This window comes from Urocampus carinirostris, chromosome 9, assembly GCF_059441175.1.
Source record: "Urocampus carinirostris isolate Australia breed hairy pipefish chromosome 9, RoL_Ucar_1.0, whole genome shotgun sequence".
Classification (NCBI taxonomy): Eukaryota; Metazoa; Chordata; class Actinopteri; order Syngnathiformes; family Syngnathidae; genus Urocampus; species Urocampus carinirostris.
In genome coordinates this window covers 20130959-20148600 of record NC_142357.1, presented here as the reverse complement: position 1 = coordinate 20148600, position 17642 = coordinate 20130959, and the positions used below count along the sequence as shown (strand labels likewise).

The window sequence follows — 17642 nt, the reverse complement described above, 5'->3', positions numbered from 1 at the left end:
CTTACAATCATTTATAGACCAAAGGGGGGGGAATACGGCAGGCTATGATAATTAATGTAACAATTCAACGAAAAACTCCCTAAATCCCATTTTCACACCAGTCATTGGTCCAGACAGACAACTGCAGGTAGCTTTGATAGGACTCAAGGCTTCCGACGCAAGAGTAAATCAGAAGACCACTTGGGACAATGTACAGACTGTCTAATGACTAAATTAATGGATACACCAAGACGCAATAAATGATCATTTTGTAAATAGTTTCGCCTATTTATCTTGACATTCTTTCATCTTATTTTTCTCCTTTTAATCTTAATTATGTTTCTATCCTGAAGTTCCATGTCTAGTCTCTGTTATAAACAACAATAAAGACAATTTAATCTAAGGTAAGTGTGGCCACAATTCAATCTAAGGTAAGTGGCCTATGCAAATTATAAATTTAATACTTTTTAATATTAATTACTAATGTTTATGTTCTTATTTTGTGTAGTCTATTTTAGTAATTTTAAGAGAAGTGGAATCAGTATCACAGCTTTATTTTGACTTGTGGAAAACAAGACTTTGCCCAACTTAACCAAGACCCCAATTCCGTGGGCCTCAACTATAATGAGTTTGAGACCCCTGGTCCAAAAGGTCAAACTAAAAACATAAAGACCTCTACCCGAAAATGTTTTCTGAGTGATCAAGTATGTAGATCAACTTTAAAAATCTGATAACCAACATACAACCTGCTTAAGATTTGAAAAATACATTAATAAATGCCTGATAACATATTCTGGGGTTTGGACAACCCAAGATACTACTTTCTTTAAGCAACAGATAAATCAGAACACATGTCTCTGGACATATTAAGAACATTTAGATCTTTTCCTGAAAAAAATGTTATGAGAATAGATAAGATTTAATACAAATAAATAATAACAAGGGCGGCAGGGTGGGTGGTCAGCACGCAGATGCACGGTTCAGGGTTTAATTCCCGCTACTGCAGCCTCTCAGTGCGGGGATTGCATGTTCTTCCCGTGCCTGCATGGGTTTCCTCCCTCATTCCAAAAACATGCACGTCAGGTTATTTGGTGGCAGGCAACCCGTTCAGGGTGTTCCATGCCCACTGCCCGAAGATGCCTGGGACGGGCTCCAGCACACCTGCTACTCTTGTAAGGATAAGCAGCAGGGAATAGATGGATAATTACATTTGAATATGTGGATAATCATAAATTGGATTAACTACCACAAAATTATTAACTTGATTAAGATAATGATGTGGTACTTAAAAAATGGTTCAAGTATATGAATGGAAAACTCACATAATTACGACTAAATATCCAGTGACTTATGTCAATATTACAACAAGTCCTAGTATGTATCAAACGTGCAAAAAATATACATAAAATATCACTCCATCTGTATTCTTCTGCTTATCAGGCATCAGGTCACAGGGGCAGCAGGTAAGCCCGGACTTCCCTATCCCCAGCCACTTTAACCAGCTTGTCCGACGGGATCCCAAAGCGTTCCCAGGCCGGCCTAGAGACGTAGTCTCTCCAGCGTGTGCCAAGTCTTCCCCGGGGCCTCCTGACGGTGGAACATGCCCAGAAAGGGAGACATCCAGGAGGCATCCTTATCAGATGCCCAGGGCACCTCAACTGGCCCCTCTCAATGTGGTGGAGCAGCGGCTCTACACTGAGCCCCTCTCGAATGACCAAGCTTCCGACCCGTTTTCTGAGGGAGAGCCCAGCCACCGTGCAGAGGAAAATCATTTCAGCCACTTATATCCGAAATATTGTTCTTTCAGGAATGAGCTACAGTTTGTGACCAGAAGTGAGGGTAGGAATGTAGATCGACCGGTAAATTGAAAGCTTTGGATTCGGCTCAGCTCCTTCTTCACCATGAACATGGACATAACTTTAGCATACTTGTCCACCTCAGCCACTTGCTACACTTATTGATTGTGATCCTCTGATAGTGATGATAAAGACAATTCAATCAAATAATAAACCTTACAAACACCAAGCGGCACATATTAACTCACATCAAGACAGACAATATTAGCAACATACAATGACGTTGTCGTCTGCTGCCTGTGACCAAAACGATCCAGAGTAGAGGCAAAATGGGCAAGACAAGAGCAGTCAAACAACAATGACTTTTTAAAATAAAATAATGATAATGCAATTCCTGTACAACATTTTTATATAGCAAACACAATTTGAAATGATCATAAAACGTATACAGTGCAGGTAAAACGTATACATTGACAGGTCTGCTGAAAAAATATTCATGAAAGTTGACATGTTGATTTGCACTTCCTGCCCTTTGGAAAGAGATACAGAAGCCTCCGCTCCCACACTTCTAGACACACTAACAGCTTCATCAACAAGGCAGTTAGACTACTAAATGCACTTTTTTACCCTTTATTTGTGTTAGATGGATAGATAGATAAGACTGTTCCGTGCATCTGCTGTTTATTATTGTCAATGTCTGTCCATGGGAGAGTGTGAAACGATATTTTGCCCATTGAATTGACTTTGACTTGAACGTTTCTAATTTGAGCCAGTATTGTCTTGCTATCTGTCACTAAAACGGACATTAAAAAAATAAAATAATTCTAAGCCGGAAGTAAGACATAAGCGTTACGTCCGCGCTTCCGGTCTAGTAATCCACTTGTTGATAAAAGGAGGGCGACAACGAAGGTTCATTGAAACTTCAATGGACATATTTATGCCATAAAAATAAACTTTTTTGGTTTTTGGGAACGCCATGATAGGCTTAAGAGAAGCCGGCGTCCTCGGCGTCTCCGTGGCTTTGGCAGGGGGACTGGCCTATGTCGTCTGGAAGTACCCGCTCTTCTCCAGGGAGTCCGGTGAAAGTCGCCCGCGAGACGCGGACGACAGCGGCCAGGAGAAGCTAAAGTCTGCCGAAGAAAAGGGAGAGGAGGATAAAGTGGACGCGGAAAACTGCGAGGAAAATGTCTCCTCTGCTCACGTTGACGGTGTTAGCTCCGCGAGGGAAGCTCAAAAAGTATTCGAGGTAGGCGTCACCACCAGCGCAGAAGCGTTCTACACATATCGCTGATGTCTCAAAGGGACGAGCAGTCAAACTTTATGTCGACTAACTGCATCAAAGTTTCTAATAACACTTTCAAGTTATTGGGATCAAAGTAAAAATAAATATTTTGAGCGACCGTTTACCATCGATCATTTGCTTGTTTTTTATTGAAGCTTTTGGTTATATCAACTTGAGGAATTGCCTAATGGTAAGGACAATAATCGCCCCGAATCTGAAAAAAAAAAGTTTTAACCTTATTTCCTTAACGTACAACTGGAGCTTTATAATCTATCCCATTTGCAACATTAATTTTGTCGCTGCAGTGTGATAAAAAACGGTCGCCTTAATTCGTGTTTGTAATTACCAAAATTGAGGAATGCCAAATTCAAACTGATGGATGGGCCGAATGAAAGAATGAATATACATCCCGACTGATCGGACGTCAAAGTTATTAAAAATGATGCCTATAGTTTTGTGAAAAACTTAACAACTTTGTGATCAGATAAAAAAAGCAATATATTCTTATGGGCCTGTAGGCAATCTTCAGTTTTCAACAGCCACAAAAGACAAATTTTCTTGATATAAACATCCACATTACATGAAAATTAAATACAATAAGCTGGTTTTATTCAGGCATCACCATTAGCCTTTTTTATTTAATTATTTAAGTAAAAGGTGGACTTTAATGACTTCAAAGATGAAATAGTAATTTTCAATTATTTCATAAACTATAATGAAATAAATTGCAGCGTGGCACGATGGATGAGTTGTCACCACGTCGGTCTTTGTTTCAATTCCAGCTATTGGCCTTCCCGCACAGAGTTTGCATGTTTTCCCTTGTGCTCGCTTGGGTGTCCTCCAGGCACTCGGGTTTCCCCCCCTCATTCTAAAAACATGCATTGCATGTTAATTGGTGACTCCAACCAAATTTTTTCGATGAATGAATGTGTGTGATATGTTTGAAAATGTGTGTGTGTCTCTCTGTGACTGGCTAGCAACTAGTCCAGGGTGTCTCATACTCACTTCCCACAGACGGTTGGGATGGATTCCAAAGCCCTACAACCCTAGTGGGTGCACAATTTTTTTTTCTCTGTGCTCGACTGGCTGGCAACCAGTTCATGGTGTCCCCTGCCCGAAATAAAAACCTAATACAATGATTCCTAGTGAATAAATTTAGATCATCTCATGGGCTGAAAAAAAAACAAAGCCTTCTCGGGGGCTGCATGTTGCCCGTGGCTTTGACATATGTGATCTGAATCATACCTCAAATGTTTGTGGAAATAATTATTTAAATATTATTATTTTTTTAAAATCTGTTAATGTTAAATTAATTGTTGATTTCCGAATTTTACAGGCTTGAGGTTTTGTTGCTGTCATGCACTTTCTGTAAAAATTACTAAATATTACCTGTTTTTTAATTGATGTTCACTCTGATTTGTGTACTGTTACCCAACGCTGAATCTATTGCACCCTGGTCATCATCTAAGGGGGATTACCACTTGCGTGGCCCCTTCTCAAGGTTTCATATATTCCTCGTGCTGATGTATTGAGTTTGTACATGCCGGCATGTTGTTTTAAGTTTAGGGGATGGTGTAATTTTAACCTGTGCAGTCCTTTGAGAACTTTTGTGATTAAGGGCTGTACAAATAAATGTGACTTGACTTGAAACATTGGAGATGAAGTATTTTCACATGATTGTGACAATTTGCAATCTGGTTTATGCTATTGTACACAGCAGGCAACAACAGGGAAGCCACAGGGTACCCAGGTGCTGGTGCTGGGTCTGGATGGAGCGGGGAAGTCCAGTTTGCTATACTGTTTGGCCATTGGCAGCCTCGATGCGGACATTGAACCGACGCAGGGTTTCAACGCCGTCTCCATTAACAGAGAAGATCTGCAAATTGAATTCCTTGAGAGTATGTATTTTTTTGTCAAATGTTTTTTGTGGCTTTTTTAGTTACAGCACATAAAACAAACATCAATCATGAATTAACAAAAGGAAACCATAAACTATTTGCACAAAAAATAGCTGTTCAATACGTAATGGGCCCAAAGGGGTCTGAAGAAGAGGTTGTTAAGTGCTTACCCCCATTGTATTTTTTCCTTGCAGGGAAGACCTATTCAAAATCAAAACCAGAAAACCGAACCTTACCCCACCAAAAAAATTAGAAAACAAAGAAATGACTTTTAAACATATAATACTGTAGTATTGCTTGTGACTCCCGCAACATATAATACCCAAAGAAACTCTTGATAAAATAGTATGGTTGGTTGGATCCCTTAACCACTAGGGTTGTAGGGGCACAATTTCCTGTGGTCTCTTGGGCAAGTACAGCCTGGTGGCACCCATTCCTCTCCAGGCCAACATGTGTTTCCACCCGGTATGTAAAGTATGTGATTTTTTTTATTTTTTTGAGTTAATTTTTTTTTTGGATTTAATGTAAATTACTGGGATCTGTAAGATCATCTAAATTATCCCATAAATGGATACCTTAACATGTGGTGCAATATAATTTTAAGGTTGTATGAGAATATTGGACCTTAGAGTTATGGATTCCTCTGAAATAAGTAATGTCTGCTCTGTATAGAGAAACAGATTTTAAACATTTGTTGGCGCTTACTTTTTTTGTATTTTACTAAGAAGGATTTAAGTTTACCTACATCTGCAAATGTTAGTATGTTGGATTTTATAAAGTTTGTATGTCTTTCATACCAAGCGTTATACTCAATTCTAATAGCTTTTTCCTGTAATTGAATAAGTGATTCTATATTGCACTCATATATATTTTCCAAAGTCTCTATACAGTAACTTAAATACGGCAAAATCAATTAAGTATTGATCATGTGGTCAAATAAATCTCGGTATCTACTCATAAATGAAATGTTCTTTGCTAATTTGGATTTTGGATATATGTATTTATCAAACTCAACTCAGAAGTAGCAGTGAGGGCTGCTTGTCAATTTAACAGCTTTGTCTTGTGCCTTCAGTTGGCGGCAAAGCAGAACTGAGGCCTTACTGGCAAAAGTACATGTCCAAGGCGATGATGCTGGTGTTTGTGGTGGACACGTCAAAGCCGCAGCGCTTTGCTGTTGCCAGGGTGCAACTGCACGAGCTCCTCAAAGCTAACCCCAGCCTGCCTCTGATGGTGCTGGCCAACAAGCAGGTGAGGATGACAACTCTCAAAAGAAATGAATGCCTTATCTTGGCTCTCAACCCAGAGAACACCATAGCAACAGTTGCTGTCAATTTGGCCATTTAGGTACTTTAAAATCTTTTATCAAACAAATACATATACATTTCATTTTAAATAGAACTTTATCATTGTCTTGAGCACAAAAAAGTCTAATAGTCACTTAAAAAATAATAATGGTGAGTTGTATGATGTCATAATAAACAGTGTTGGGCGTGTTGCTGAAAAAAGTTATGAGTTACAGTTACATCATTTGAAGAGTAATTCTGCTAAGCCCCTGAGTTCACGGTTCACGGATCCTTTAACCAACTGCGTCCATATAGGCACCACCTCTTGAGATGTGTCTTTGGCAAGTACAGCCTGGCGGGACCCATACCTCTCCAGGCTGTTTTTTGATGTAACAGTCTGCTTCCCCACATGAAGCAGATAGTACTGTTTTTCCATAGTTTCCAGGGGCAGCTAAACCATTAGCAGGTGAAGCCTGCCGAGCTGACTCCGATACAGCACGTTTATCATCATGTCTCCATTGTTTTTCAATGTAAAGTGTCATCCTGCTGTTTAGAGATGAGCTGGACCTCTGCATCGACGGGCAGCGGCGTGTGACAATACTGATACCAAATCCTTACTCACTGGGGATGAAATATCTGGTTCTAAAATTTTGACGATTTGGGGCGGCAGTAGCTCAGGAGGTAGAGCGATCGTTTTAGGATTAAGGGATCCCAGTTCGAATCCCGGCTTGTCCGTGTTACATGCCGAAGTGTCCTTGGGTAAGACACTGAAACCCCAATACCCCCAATAAGCAGGTTAGCGCCTTACATGGCTGCACAGATCACGGTCGCTATTGGGAAATGTGAAGCACAATGTAAAGCGCTTTGGGAAGTCATTGACTTGAAAAGCGCTATATAAATGCAGATCATTTCATTTCACGATTAGGAAGTACTGACACCAAAAAGTAGTGTGTTACTCTGAAAGTAGTTTGTTACCGTGTATATACTTGCATATAAGCCTCCTTCGCATATAAGCCAACCCCCCAAAACTGCTTTAAAATAGCAACATATTGAAAAAAATAGAAAATTTGTACACCAAGATGTGGAAGCAGTGAACCTTTTTATATTTCTTGGCTTGTACAATCTTAAGTTCTTGCAAGCAATTACTTAACCAAGACACTGAGTCCACATGCATATTGTCCCTGGGATTTAAACCACTTAAAGATCTCTATTTCTTGGTACCTGTCCATGTTTTGATCCACTTTTAGCATGTTTGGCATTAGGCACAATTTGCTGTAATCTATCCTTTTTGGACTTTCGGACATTGTTCATCTATAACTATTACCACTTGTGAGGCCCATTCTCAGTGTGTAACTCCTTTGTGTAACGTGTTAGTCCCAACACCGATGATAAACAAAAGGAAATTACTAGTAAAATGCAAATCAGCAAGTGTTGTCTTGCAGGATCTTCCGGGTGCATGCAGCATCACCGACCTGCACGATGCTCTGGACCTTTCTAATGTGGGAGAGCGCAAGATGTTCCTGATAGGAACATGCGTCAAAAAGGGCGAAACAGAAATCGGCTCAGGTTTGCAGGATGCCCGAGACATCATCATCCAAATGGCCAGTGGCAAGTAAATATTGATATTTGCTGAGATCATATCATTTGGCCTTTAAGTTCTTGGTCTTAAATGTTCTTTGCACTTTGTTCTGTAAAGCTAAGCCAAAAGGTGAAAACTCAACCAAATACTATTTAATTTCTTTCTAATAAAGTGTGAAATATTTTTGGACCAGTGTAGTGAAACTGGGATATTTCCATTAGTGCCCGAGAATCACTGCAAAAATAAGTTGGTGTATATTGTTACAGAAATACAAAAACTAGGAAAAAAGTGTGTAATTGAAAGATGCTTTCAAAGAAGGGAATACATCTTGCTTTGTACTTTTGTGATTTTCATAGTAACTTTGTAACTCGGAACAAGTTTTTTTTAATGATTTTATTTTGTCAATTAAAAAAATGGGGAGAATGTTACCGTTTTAACAATAAAATTTTGATATTACAATTTTAGTCAGTTGTTTGTAAACATTCATATTTTATTTTTACCAATCTTCATTTAAACAGACATGTATTTGAAAGTAACAATTTGATTACCGGTAGGTAGTTCTTCAGTGGGATCTTCCTAACGTTTACAATTTGGAACAACCGCATTAGACCGCTAGATGTCGCCAAAGTATGATGCAAGTTTCCAAAGAAAACGACAATTAAAAACATTAAACGTATTAGTGTTTTAAACTGTTAACTAAGAGCGTCTGCCTCACAGATGAACAGGTATTAAAGCATTCATTTATACTAAAATGAATGCAAATCTTGTTTATTTGAAAAACGTCCAAGCTATAAAAAATATATATCTTTCGATATTCTCTTATGAAAAGCACACTAGAAATGTGAAGGAGCTGTTTTGTTGACCACATGTCGTTTCTATATTTAAAAAAAATAGGATGTTAACCACAAGTGAGATTCTTATGCCAAACTCATGTAGTGAAATTAGTCTTGTTAAAAGTTTCGAGTTTTCAGTTATCACAGAAATAGCATAGACTACGGAGTGCATTAAACACCAGATATGTGTGCGTAGCTAAGGTCCTCCTGAACATTTGGAGTGGTTGGAAGTTAAAATAAATAAATAAATAAAAAGTTAAAATGACAAAGTCATAACATCGCAAAAGACTTGAATATTCCATGGTCAAAATACCTTAAGTGTATATGGTTATTCCTCACCACAAAGGTTAAAATGAATTGTTAACATTTTAATCATTTTCTTTTTGTAGTCTTTTGGAATCTTTTACTGTAGATTCAAACAAATGTAATCTTATTTAGCTCCAATGGCTAAAATCAAACAAGTATAAGCAAGTAAAATATGAATATTACTGGATTATTATTCATTTCACCATGTTAAGTTATAACACTTTGACTTTCCTAACACGGATTTCCTTTTATCATTTAATTGATGTACTCCTGTGGAAGTCAGGTGAGACAGAAAGACCGTGACTCAAGTTTCACTGAGCTTGCTGGGGACCCGTGTCTCCAAAGTAACGAAAGATAAACAAGAACTTAAGCGTTGTCTTCCAGTTGTTGCGGGAAAAACAAGTTAGGATCTTGGCTTAACTTTAAACCATGATAATTATTTTCTGCAAAAAGGGTCAGTATGTATTCCAGTCAACATCTTTTCTAATGAACCCTGTATCCCAAAGCTTTGTTACTTAAAAAAAAAAAATCCAGAGTTGATAAGAATAGTGGTCCCCACAAAATGGACAGCTGCACTTGACTGTAGTTGGTTCACAACAATGACTTAATCAGCACTTTCAGCATCTGTATTTTAACATCCATCTCAGCTGGAGGGATGACTCGAGAGAAGAAGATGCTGAATGTGTCCGTCTATTGCACAGACAGAGCTTCTAATAAGCTAAATTGACATCATAGTAAACCCTAATCGTGTAGCGTGATGCCAGTGGCCACATTTGATGAACAGCGGGAAAAGTATAGCTTCAGCATGAACAAATCCAATCAAAAACATCTTTGTTGAGCACTTTTCAGTCAGTAAATTGCCACTCAGTGCTGTATAAATTTTTTTCTCCGTAAAATTAGATAATAACATCCCCTCCTTTATCCCTGCCCAACATCCCGAAACAACTAAGACACAGACACACACAATGGTCAAAATACAATAACAAAAAAATAAATAGTACAATAAATAAAATGTGATCATGGCAAGGCACAGACTAACCGCATGAGGAAAGGGACCTGAGGGATGCTTATCCACACTGATGAGGATAGCAGCAGATGGCCTCAGGATTTTTAGCTATTGAACCACACCGTACCTACCATAGGTCTTGTTCCTCAGCCTAGGAACAGTTATTAGACTGCTTCCCAGATGACCTCAGGGACCGCGAGGGCTGATTTGATGAAAGCAATTTAGACAAATAGGATGCACCAAGACTTTGAAGACATTTAAACATGTGTAAAAGCACCTTAAAACCGATCCTGATGCGCACTGTGAGCCAATTCAGCGATTTTAAAAATGTCTGTAAATAAGCTACATTTAGGATGATCAACACACTGATTAAATATAATTATTTTGAAAATATTACCATTTTTTTCTAGACTATAAGGTGCACAAAATTGTATGGCACACCTTTAAAAATAGTCCTTTAATAAATGTTACTGTATAGTGACAGCTAATATTGCATAAAAACCTTAAAAAGTAATGGAAACATATTTCATTGAACAAAAACTTACAAAATAAATCCCTAAATAGTTACAGTATGAAGTAGAATTTCATTGTATTTATACATTTTCAACTCTATTACCATTATTTTCTGTCCTCTATGGTGCAATGGATTTAGAATACACCAGCAATTTTTTTTTGTCTTTTTTGTTTTTGTTTTTATGTGCCTTATAGTCCAGAAAATGGAAAACAGCATGTTGAGTAGTATTAAACAATAGATTGAAATATTTTTCAAACAGGCCTTATAAAATAAATTCATAAAAAGTACTGAAAATGCCTTGTTGATAAAAGGAAGATTAAAAAGGAAGATGAAAAAGAATATGTATGAAGGTATTATATTTTTTAAAAATAGATCAAAACAGGTTTTATTTGAAGAATCTTCCAGGACACTCATGTTTGCTCTACAAAAGGAAAAAATGTTAGCAAAAAAAAAAAAAAAAGAAACTCAAAATATTGTTAAATATTGTACATTTGAAATATCATATTCGTGTACAGTATGGTTAAATCATAAATGTGATTATAGCATTATGTAATGTTGCGTCAAAAATAACTCAGTAGTTCAGAATTTTTTTTACATTTTACTCACACACATACATTGTGTTTAATCCAAATTGAGGCATTAGTTGCAATAATGGATTTCATAGCCCATTACCCTACCCTTAACCATCAAAACTGTTTGCATAACCGTGAGGTCTAACTTAAATGTTTACTCTAAAACCATGTTCAACCCTAAACAGGGGTCTGGCCATAGTGAGACCAGCAAAAGAAGTACTATTGGTACCTACAGTGATAATAAAAATTAAGAAAATGTATCAAAGGGGGTAACAAATATGAGTACACACACACACACAAACAAGTCCTGCATTTTTTATTTGGTCTATCGCTTCCACTTCCTCCTCCCTCTCGCTTGCGTGCGGCTGTAATCGGATCAAAAGCCCACACAGGAAACACGGCTCCCGAGACCAATCCTTCTTCCCAATAAATAAACACGACGTAACTTAATTCATTTGGTTGGTAGCTGACCGCAACACCACCAAAAAACATCGCTACTCTACAAGAAGCCATTGCAGTCATAAATCACTCATTCAATCACTGTGGACCATTCAACAAACGGGTCATAGAAATTCCTCTGCGCTTGTAATAGTGAGTTCTGTTAGTTTCAATATTGTGTTTACTCCTAGTTTGTCTATGGTAGCTCCTGCCCTATTTGAAGGTGTTGTAACGTTTTAGACTTTCAATTCATCACATTTTGTTGAATTTGAATGGAGTACTTTCCTATGTAATAAGTCTCTCATATGCATGGAATGGCTTTCATCAAATGAAATCTCTTTAGTTTTTTTGTGTTTTTAAAAATAGCTCATTTGGGTAAATAATCAACGTGTATGAGGCTTACTCAGCATGAGTTGAAATCGAGCATTGGGAAAAAAAATGCAAGAAGCTTCCAAGTGACAAACAAAACCTAAGGGTCCATTTGTTTTCTGTTTGCATTTCTATTTAAACATCACAAATTGCTCAGGCCCACGGAACATTTTGAAAAGTCGGTACCACTGCTTGTCTTTTGTTACCAAATACTACAAATCTTACAAACCTAACTACACCAGTTAATAGCATATTATGAATATCGCGTTTTCTATAAAAACATGGGGGAAAAACATGAAATAATCCTCATTTTTGCAGTGGCAATGTTGATTGGTCCTTAGTACTTTATATTGGATTAGTGCGGTCTGCTTGACACAGTCACAGAATTGATTGTCCAAGAACCTGTTTAGACTTAAAAAGGGTGCTCTCGAATAATACTATGAAAACTTTTTCCAACTCTGAAAATTCTCTATCAACTTGCATGGAAACTTTATTTCTTTCAGGATACCAAAAATTTGGAATTTTTTGCCTGACCGGGTTATTAGTGCAAATACGGTGCAAACCTTTAAGCAAAGGTTGGCAGAAACAGATCTGTCAAATTTCCTTAGGGGAGGGGGCGTAAGGTGACCATATTTGGCCATGCTCACTCTCAGCATTAGTTTTTTTCTTTGTGTCATGTTTTGATTAATGTATCCAACAATACCTTCAAAAATAAACATTTCATTTCATTTCAAATGTTTTTTAATGTTTGTCAGCTCTGCTTTCACACTGAATTTAGTCATATTGGCAAGTCTCTTGTTTGAAAAATGCTTCGATTTTAGCAGGATTTACATGGGCAAAAAACCCAATTCAAAATAATGTTTAAAAACACCTAGCTTATTTTTAGGACAGTAGAGTAACTTAAAGACACTCATTTAATTTTTCAAAAATGTTTTTTTTTTTAATCTCTGATAATTAGTCAAAGATAATAGCTTGGTTTTAACCTAAGTAAGGATAGGTACGTATTGCTATGGATCAGGCATGTCAAACATACAGCTTGTGGGCTGGATGCCTTATGGATGATTTTACATTTCTGAGTGTCCAAAAAAGGAGCGAATCGAGGTCATTTCTATTAAGTTATAAATTATCTCTCAGGCCTCCAGAGGGCAGTGTTAAGTTTGTAAAATGTAGTATTTTGGTTCGGTGTAATGCTGTATTCACTCAACTGTTAAAATAAACAGGTTTACACATTTATTGCCAAACATGAAAATCTTGTTTCCCCATTGTTTTTGAGCAAATGTTTTGGGTTTGGAAAAGATCCCTTTTCATCCGTGGTTATAATATGTAGTGTAGCTTACTAATGTAGGCGGATTGATAATGCATAACATTGGAAAAGAAAGCTGAAAATTTGAAGTTGCCATTCTTTCACCAATCCGGCCCGCTGTAGAACAGAAAGTTTGGATTTGGCCACAGATCCAAACTGAGTTTGACAACTCTGCTATGGATTGATCCATTATGTCTTTGTTTTTTGTTTTCTGTTGGGGGGATCTTGAGACAAAAATTCATCTACAAGTTAGTGCTCTTTTAATTTGGATGTGCATGTGTGTGGCATTAGCACAAAACTGCAAAATAGCGCTCACTTGTTGAGCAGCATACCAGTCGTACTCGGGTACTATGAGCCAGTTTCAGTCAAGCAGGTTGTGCCAGCATTTTTTCCCTGCGTGCAGGAAACATCTACCTCCACCTAACCTTCTTTCTTGTACTTTCACAATCATCTCAGAAACTCTTGGATTTATTTGGCAGCATTAAGGAGTCCTTTTTTTCTCATACTTTCAATCAGTTCACAGTTGCAGCACTGTTGAGTAGCTGATTCTGTCATGCTTGGTAGTATTCTGAGTATGGATGATACAATAACCTCCATTATAAAACACTTCTTTCCTGATTGTTTGTTTAAATTTTTTTCCACCAACCTCATGTATGTGTAAATTATTATAAAAAGACCCACTAACGGCATCAGTACAGCAAAGCGACTGCCAAGACTATCAAGAGTGCTCATTGTTTTTCTTTTTGTTTATCAACAGAATAGCTAACGAGGGGCCCAATGCTTGCACGAGTCTATGAGCTCACATCCTTTTTACAGACAAGCGCACAATAGACTGACATCACCTGTCGCTTGTTTGTCCCGTGATGCTGAGGGCTGCGTCCGGCTCGTGTTTCTGGCTAGGGACTCTGAGCCTGGCCTGGCAGCCCACAAAAATATGATAAAATATGTTTAAAAGAAAGAGGTGGAAAAGGTATTGTCATGTCATGTTTATTTGTATAGCCCTTAATCACAAGGAGTCTCAAAGTATTCACACTTCAGCTAAATAGAAGCACGAGTGCTTTAAAAAGCTATAAAGTTATCTTCTAAAAAACATGTCTATCCTAATATGTTTAAATAGTTGCTATTTTTCTCATTTTATCACATATTTATCCTGGTCCGTCACCTTCTAATCTACATTACATAGTTATCCACAGTGTGAGGCACGTTGCTGAAAAAAGTAACTACAGTTCCTAGTTACTTCATTTAAAAAGTAATTGCTTTGCATCAACAAATTACTGACACCCAAAGGTAGCACATTACTCTGAAAGTAACTACTTAGTTACAAATGATCTTAAATTGTGACATTGAAGCCGACCCCCTGAGACTACTTAATTAAAGAAATGGAACAAAACGTGTACACCAACCTGCAGTGAAGCCTTTATATTTCTTGGCTTGTGCAATCTTGAGAGCTTTCAAATAAACACTTCGTTGGGACACTCCATATCCATTTAGTCTTCAAACCACTCAAACATTTTCTTCTCCATTTCTGGTTAATGTGCCAGATGTTTTTTTTTTCCCTGCATGGTGTATCGCAACAGTAATTGTACAAATAAAAAGACCAAAATTCAGCACTTTTTTACAGCAAATTCTGTGCTCACGTTTGGCCCAATGATTTCTCGTTGTTTGGTTGTTTCTGTTTAAGCCAGGCCTTCCTCCCCACGCACTGCCTACCATTCACTATTGCTGACACACAACCAAATATGCTCATTTAAATTGGCCCCCTAATCAATTCAGTATTTTATCATTGTAAATACAGACTTACATAAGTTGATTTTTTTCACATGTTGCCTCAGTGCTATATTTTTTATGGAATGTATGTTTAAGCTTTATATAAGAATTTTTAAGGCTTGTATAAGTAACCTGTATTCTTTTGTACTAAAAAATAAACATTTTATAAAATAATATGCTCTATAAAGATAAATTAAGTTTGAGTTTAACTTAATTTTGGAAGATGCGCTTCAAGAGGTCCTCCTCGGTGGTAAAAAGTGGCCGAAAAAAAGCGAACAATTTTCTCAACCCCATTAAGATTTCTTCTTCCACTTTCATTTCAAAAGAAACGGCTTGCCTCTTCTTTACACTTTACACCAACCCTATTGAATGGATGCACAAGATGTTAAACTATAAATATGTCAAAGTTATTAGCGCGCTGGAGATTAAGTACAGTATGTTTACACACGAATTAGGAAGAGGTAGCGGAGTTCTTCTCCGGGTTCGATGCTGGGTGAGCTCTCACAGCGCCACCACACCTCGGTAGAGGCGGAAAGAGGCACTACAGTACTGTCCTGTACTTAGAAAAAGGTGCACACAATACAATATCGAACTTACAGCAATGTCCGGATATTTTTTGACATCCCGAAAAAAATGTCAGTGTCTACAGTTTTTCGTTAGTCGAATGGTGGTAAGTAGGGAAGCGTCTGCATGTCTTAGATGTGAGCATATATATATATACAGGGAGTGCAGAATTATTAGGCAAGTTGTATTTTTGAGGATTAATTTTATTATTGAACAACAACCATGTTCTTAATGAACCCAAAAGTCTCATTAATATCAAAGCTGAATATTTTGGAAGTTGGAGTGGGGCTTTTTTAGTTTTAGCTATTTTAGGAGGATATCTGTGTGTGCAGGTGACTATTACTGTGCATAATTATTAGGCAACTTAACAAAAAACAAATGTATACCCATTTCAATTATTTGTTTTCATCAGGGAAACCAATATAACAGCTCAACATTCACAAATATACATTTCTGACATTCAAAAACAAAACAAAAACAAATCAGTGACCAATATAGCCACCTTTCTTTGCAAGGACACTCAAAAGCCTGCCATCCATGGATTCTGTCAGTGCTTTGATCTGTTCACGATCAACATTGCGTGCAGCAGCAACCACAGCCTACCAGACACTGTTCAGAGAGGTGTACTGTTTTCCCTCCTTGTAAATCTCACATTTGATGAGGGACCACAGGTTCTCTATGGGGTTCAGATCAGGTGAACAAGGAGGCCATGTCATTAGTTTTTCTTCTTTTAGACCCTTTCTTGCCAGCCACGCTGTGGAGTACTTGGATGCGTGTGATGGAGCGTTGTCCTGCATGAAAATCATGTTTTTCTTGAAGGATGCGGACTTCTTCCTGTACCACTGCTTGAAGAAGGTGTCTTCCAGAAACTGGCAGTAGGACTGGGAGTTGAGATTGAGTCCATCCTCAACCCGAAAAGGCCCCACAAGCTCATCTTTGATGATACCAGCCCATACCAGTACCCCACCTCCACCTTGCTGGCGTCTGAGGCGGACTGGAGCTCTCTGCCCTTTACCGATCCAGCCACGGGCCCATCCATCTGGCCCATCAAGACTCACTCTCATTTCATCAGTCCATAAAACCTTAGAAAAATCCGTCTTGAGATTTTTCTTGGTCCAGTCTTGACGTTTCAGCTTGTGTGTCTTGTTCAGTGGTGGTTGTTTTTCAGCCTTTCTTACCTTGGCCATGTCTCTGAGTATTGCACACCTTGTGCTTTTGGGCACTCCAGTGATGTTGCAGCTCTGAAATATGGCAAAACTGGTGGCAAGTGGCATCTTGGCAGCTGTACGCTTGACTTTTCTCAGTTCACGGGCAGTTATTTTGCGCCTTGGTTTTTCTACACGCTTCTTGCGACCCTGTTGACTATTTTGAATGTAACGCTTGATTGTTCGATGATCACGCTACAGAAGCTTGGGAATTTTAAGAGTGCTGCATCCCTCTGCAAGATATCTCACTATTTTTGACTTTCCAGAGCCTGTCAAGTCCCTCTTCTGACCCATTTTGCCAAAGGAAAGGAAGTTGCCTAATAATTATGCACACCTGATATAGGGTGTTGATGTCATTAGACCACACCCCTTCTCATTACAGAGATGCACATCACCTGATATGCTTAATTGGTAGTAGGCTTTCGAGCCTATACAGCTTGGAGTAAGACAACATGCATAAAGAGGATGATGTGGTCAAAATACTCATTTGCCTAATAATTCTGCACTCCCTGTATATATATATATATATAAGGGAGAATATCAGTAGGGGAAAATTACCTGCCCTTATACTCTGTGCTTGAGACAGCGCCATTGTAACTATTCAGTTGTATTTCGTCGGTCCTCATGAACATGACTACCTCGAGGAAATGTATTCAGCATTGTGTTGCTGACTGTTTATGAGTAGTATGTGATTTCATGAGTGAACAAGAAGCCGCCAAAGAACATGAGACATTGTTAATTGTGGTCTGCTTTTACTGTAAATAGTAGTGAAGTAACGCACCATGTTGTAATGACAGTTGAGGTACACAATTTTAATAATAACGCGTTACAGTACTGTTTACAGAGAAAAGTAACTGCATTCCTTAGTAACGCATTCCCAACACTAGTTATCGATGACAATAAAAACAATTCTTGTTATATGCCCTAAAAAGTCACAGAGTAGGCAAG

The 17642-nt window shown here is 38.1% G+C and overlaps 1 protein-coding gene across 2 annotated transcripts; it reads left to right on the top strand.

Annotated features, from left to right (window-relative positions):
- Positions 1–2621: 2621 nt before the first annotated feature.
- arl9 (ARF like GTPase 9) lies at positions 2622–8281 on the top strand. 2 transcript variants are annotated; one of them, XM_088344832.1, is made up of 4 exons: positions 2622–3021; positions 4778–4955; positions 6028–6203; positions 7681–8281. In XM_088344832.1, exons 1-4 carry the CDS (start codon positions 2752–2754, stop codon positions 7852–7854), a joined length of 798 nt encoding a protein of 265 aa, XP_088200958.1. In that variant the 5' UTR covers positions 2622–2751; the 3' UTR covers positions 7855–8281. The 2 variants fall into 2 exon arrangements, with proteins under 2 accessions (XP_088200958.1, XP_088200957.1); XM_088344831.1 differs by having other exon boundaries at positions 2624–3021; positions 4775–4955.
- The last annotated feature ends 9361 nt before the right edge of the window (positions 8282–17642 follow it).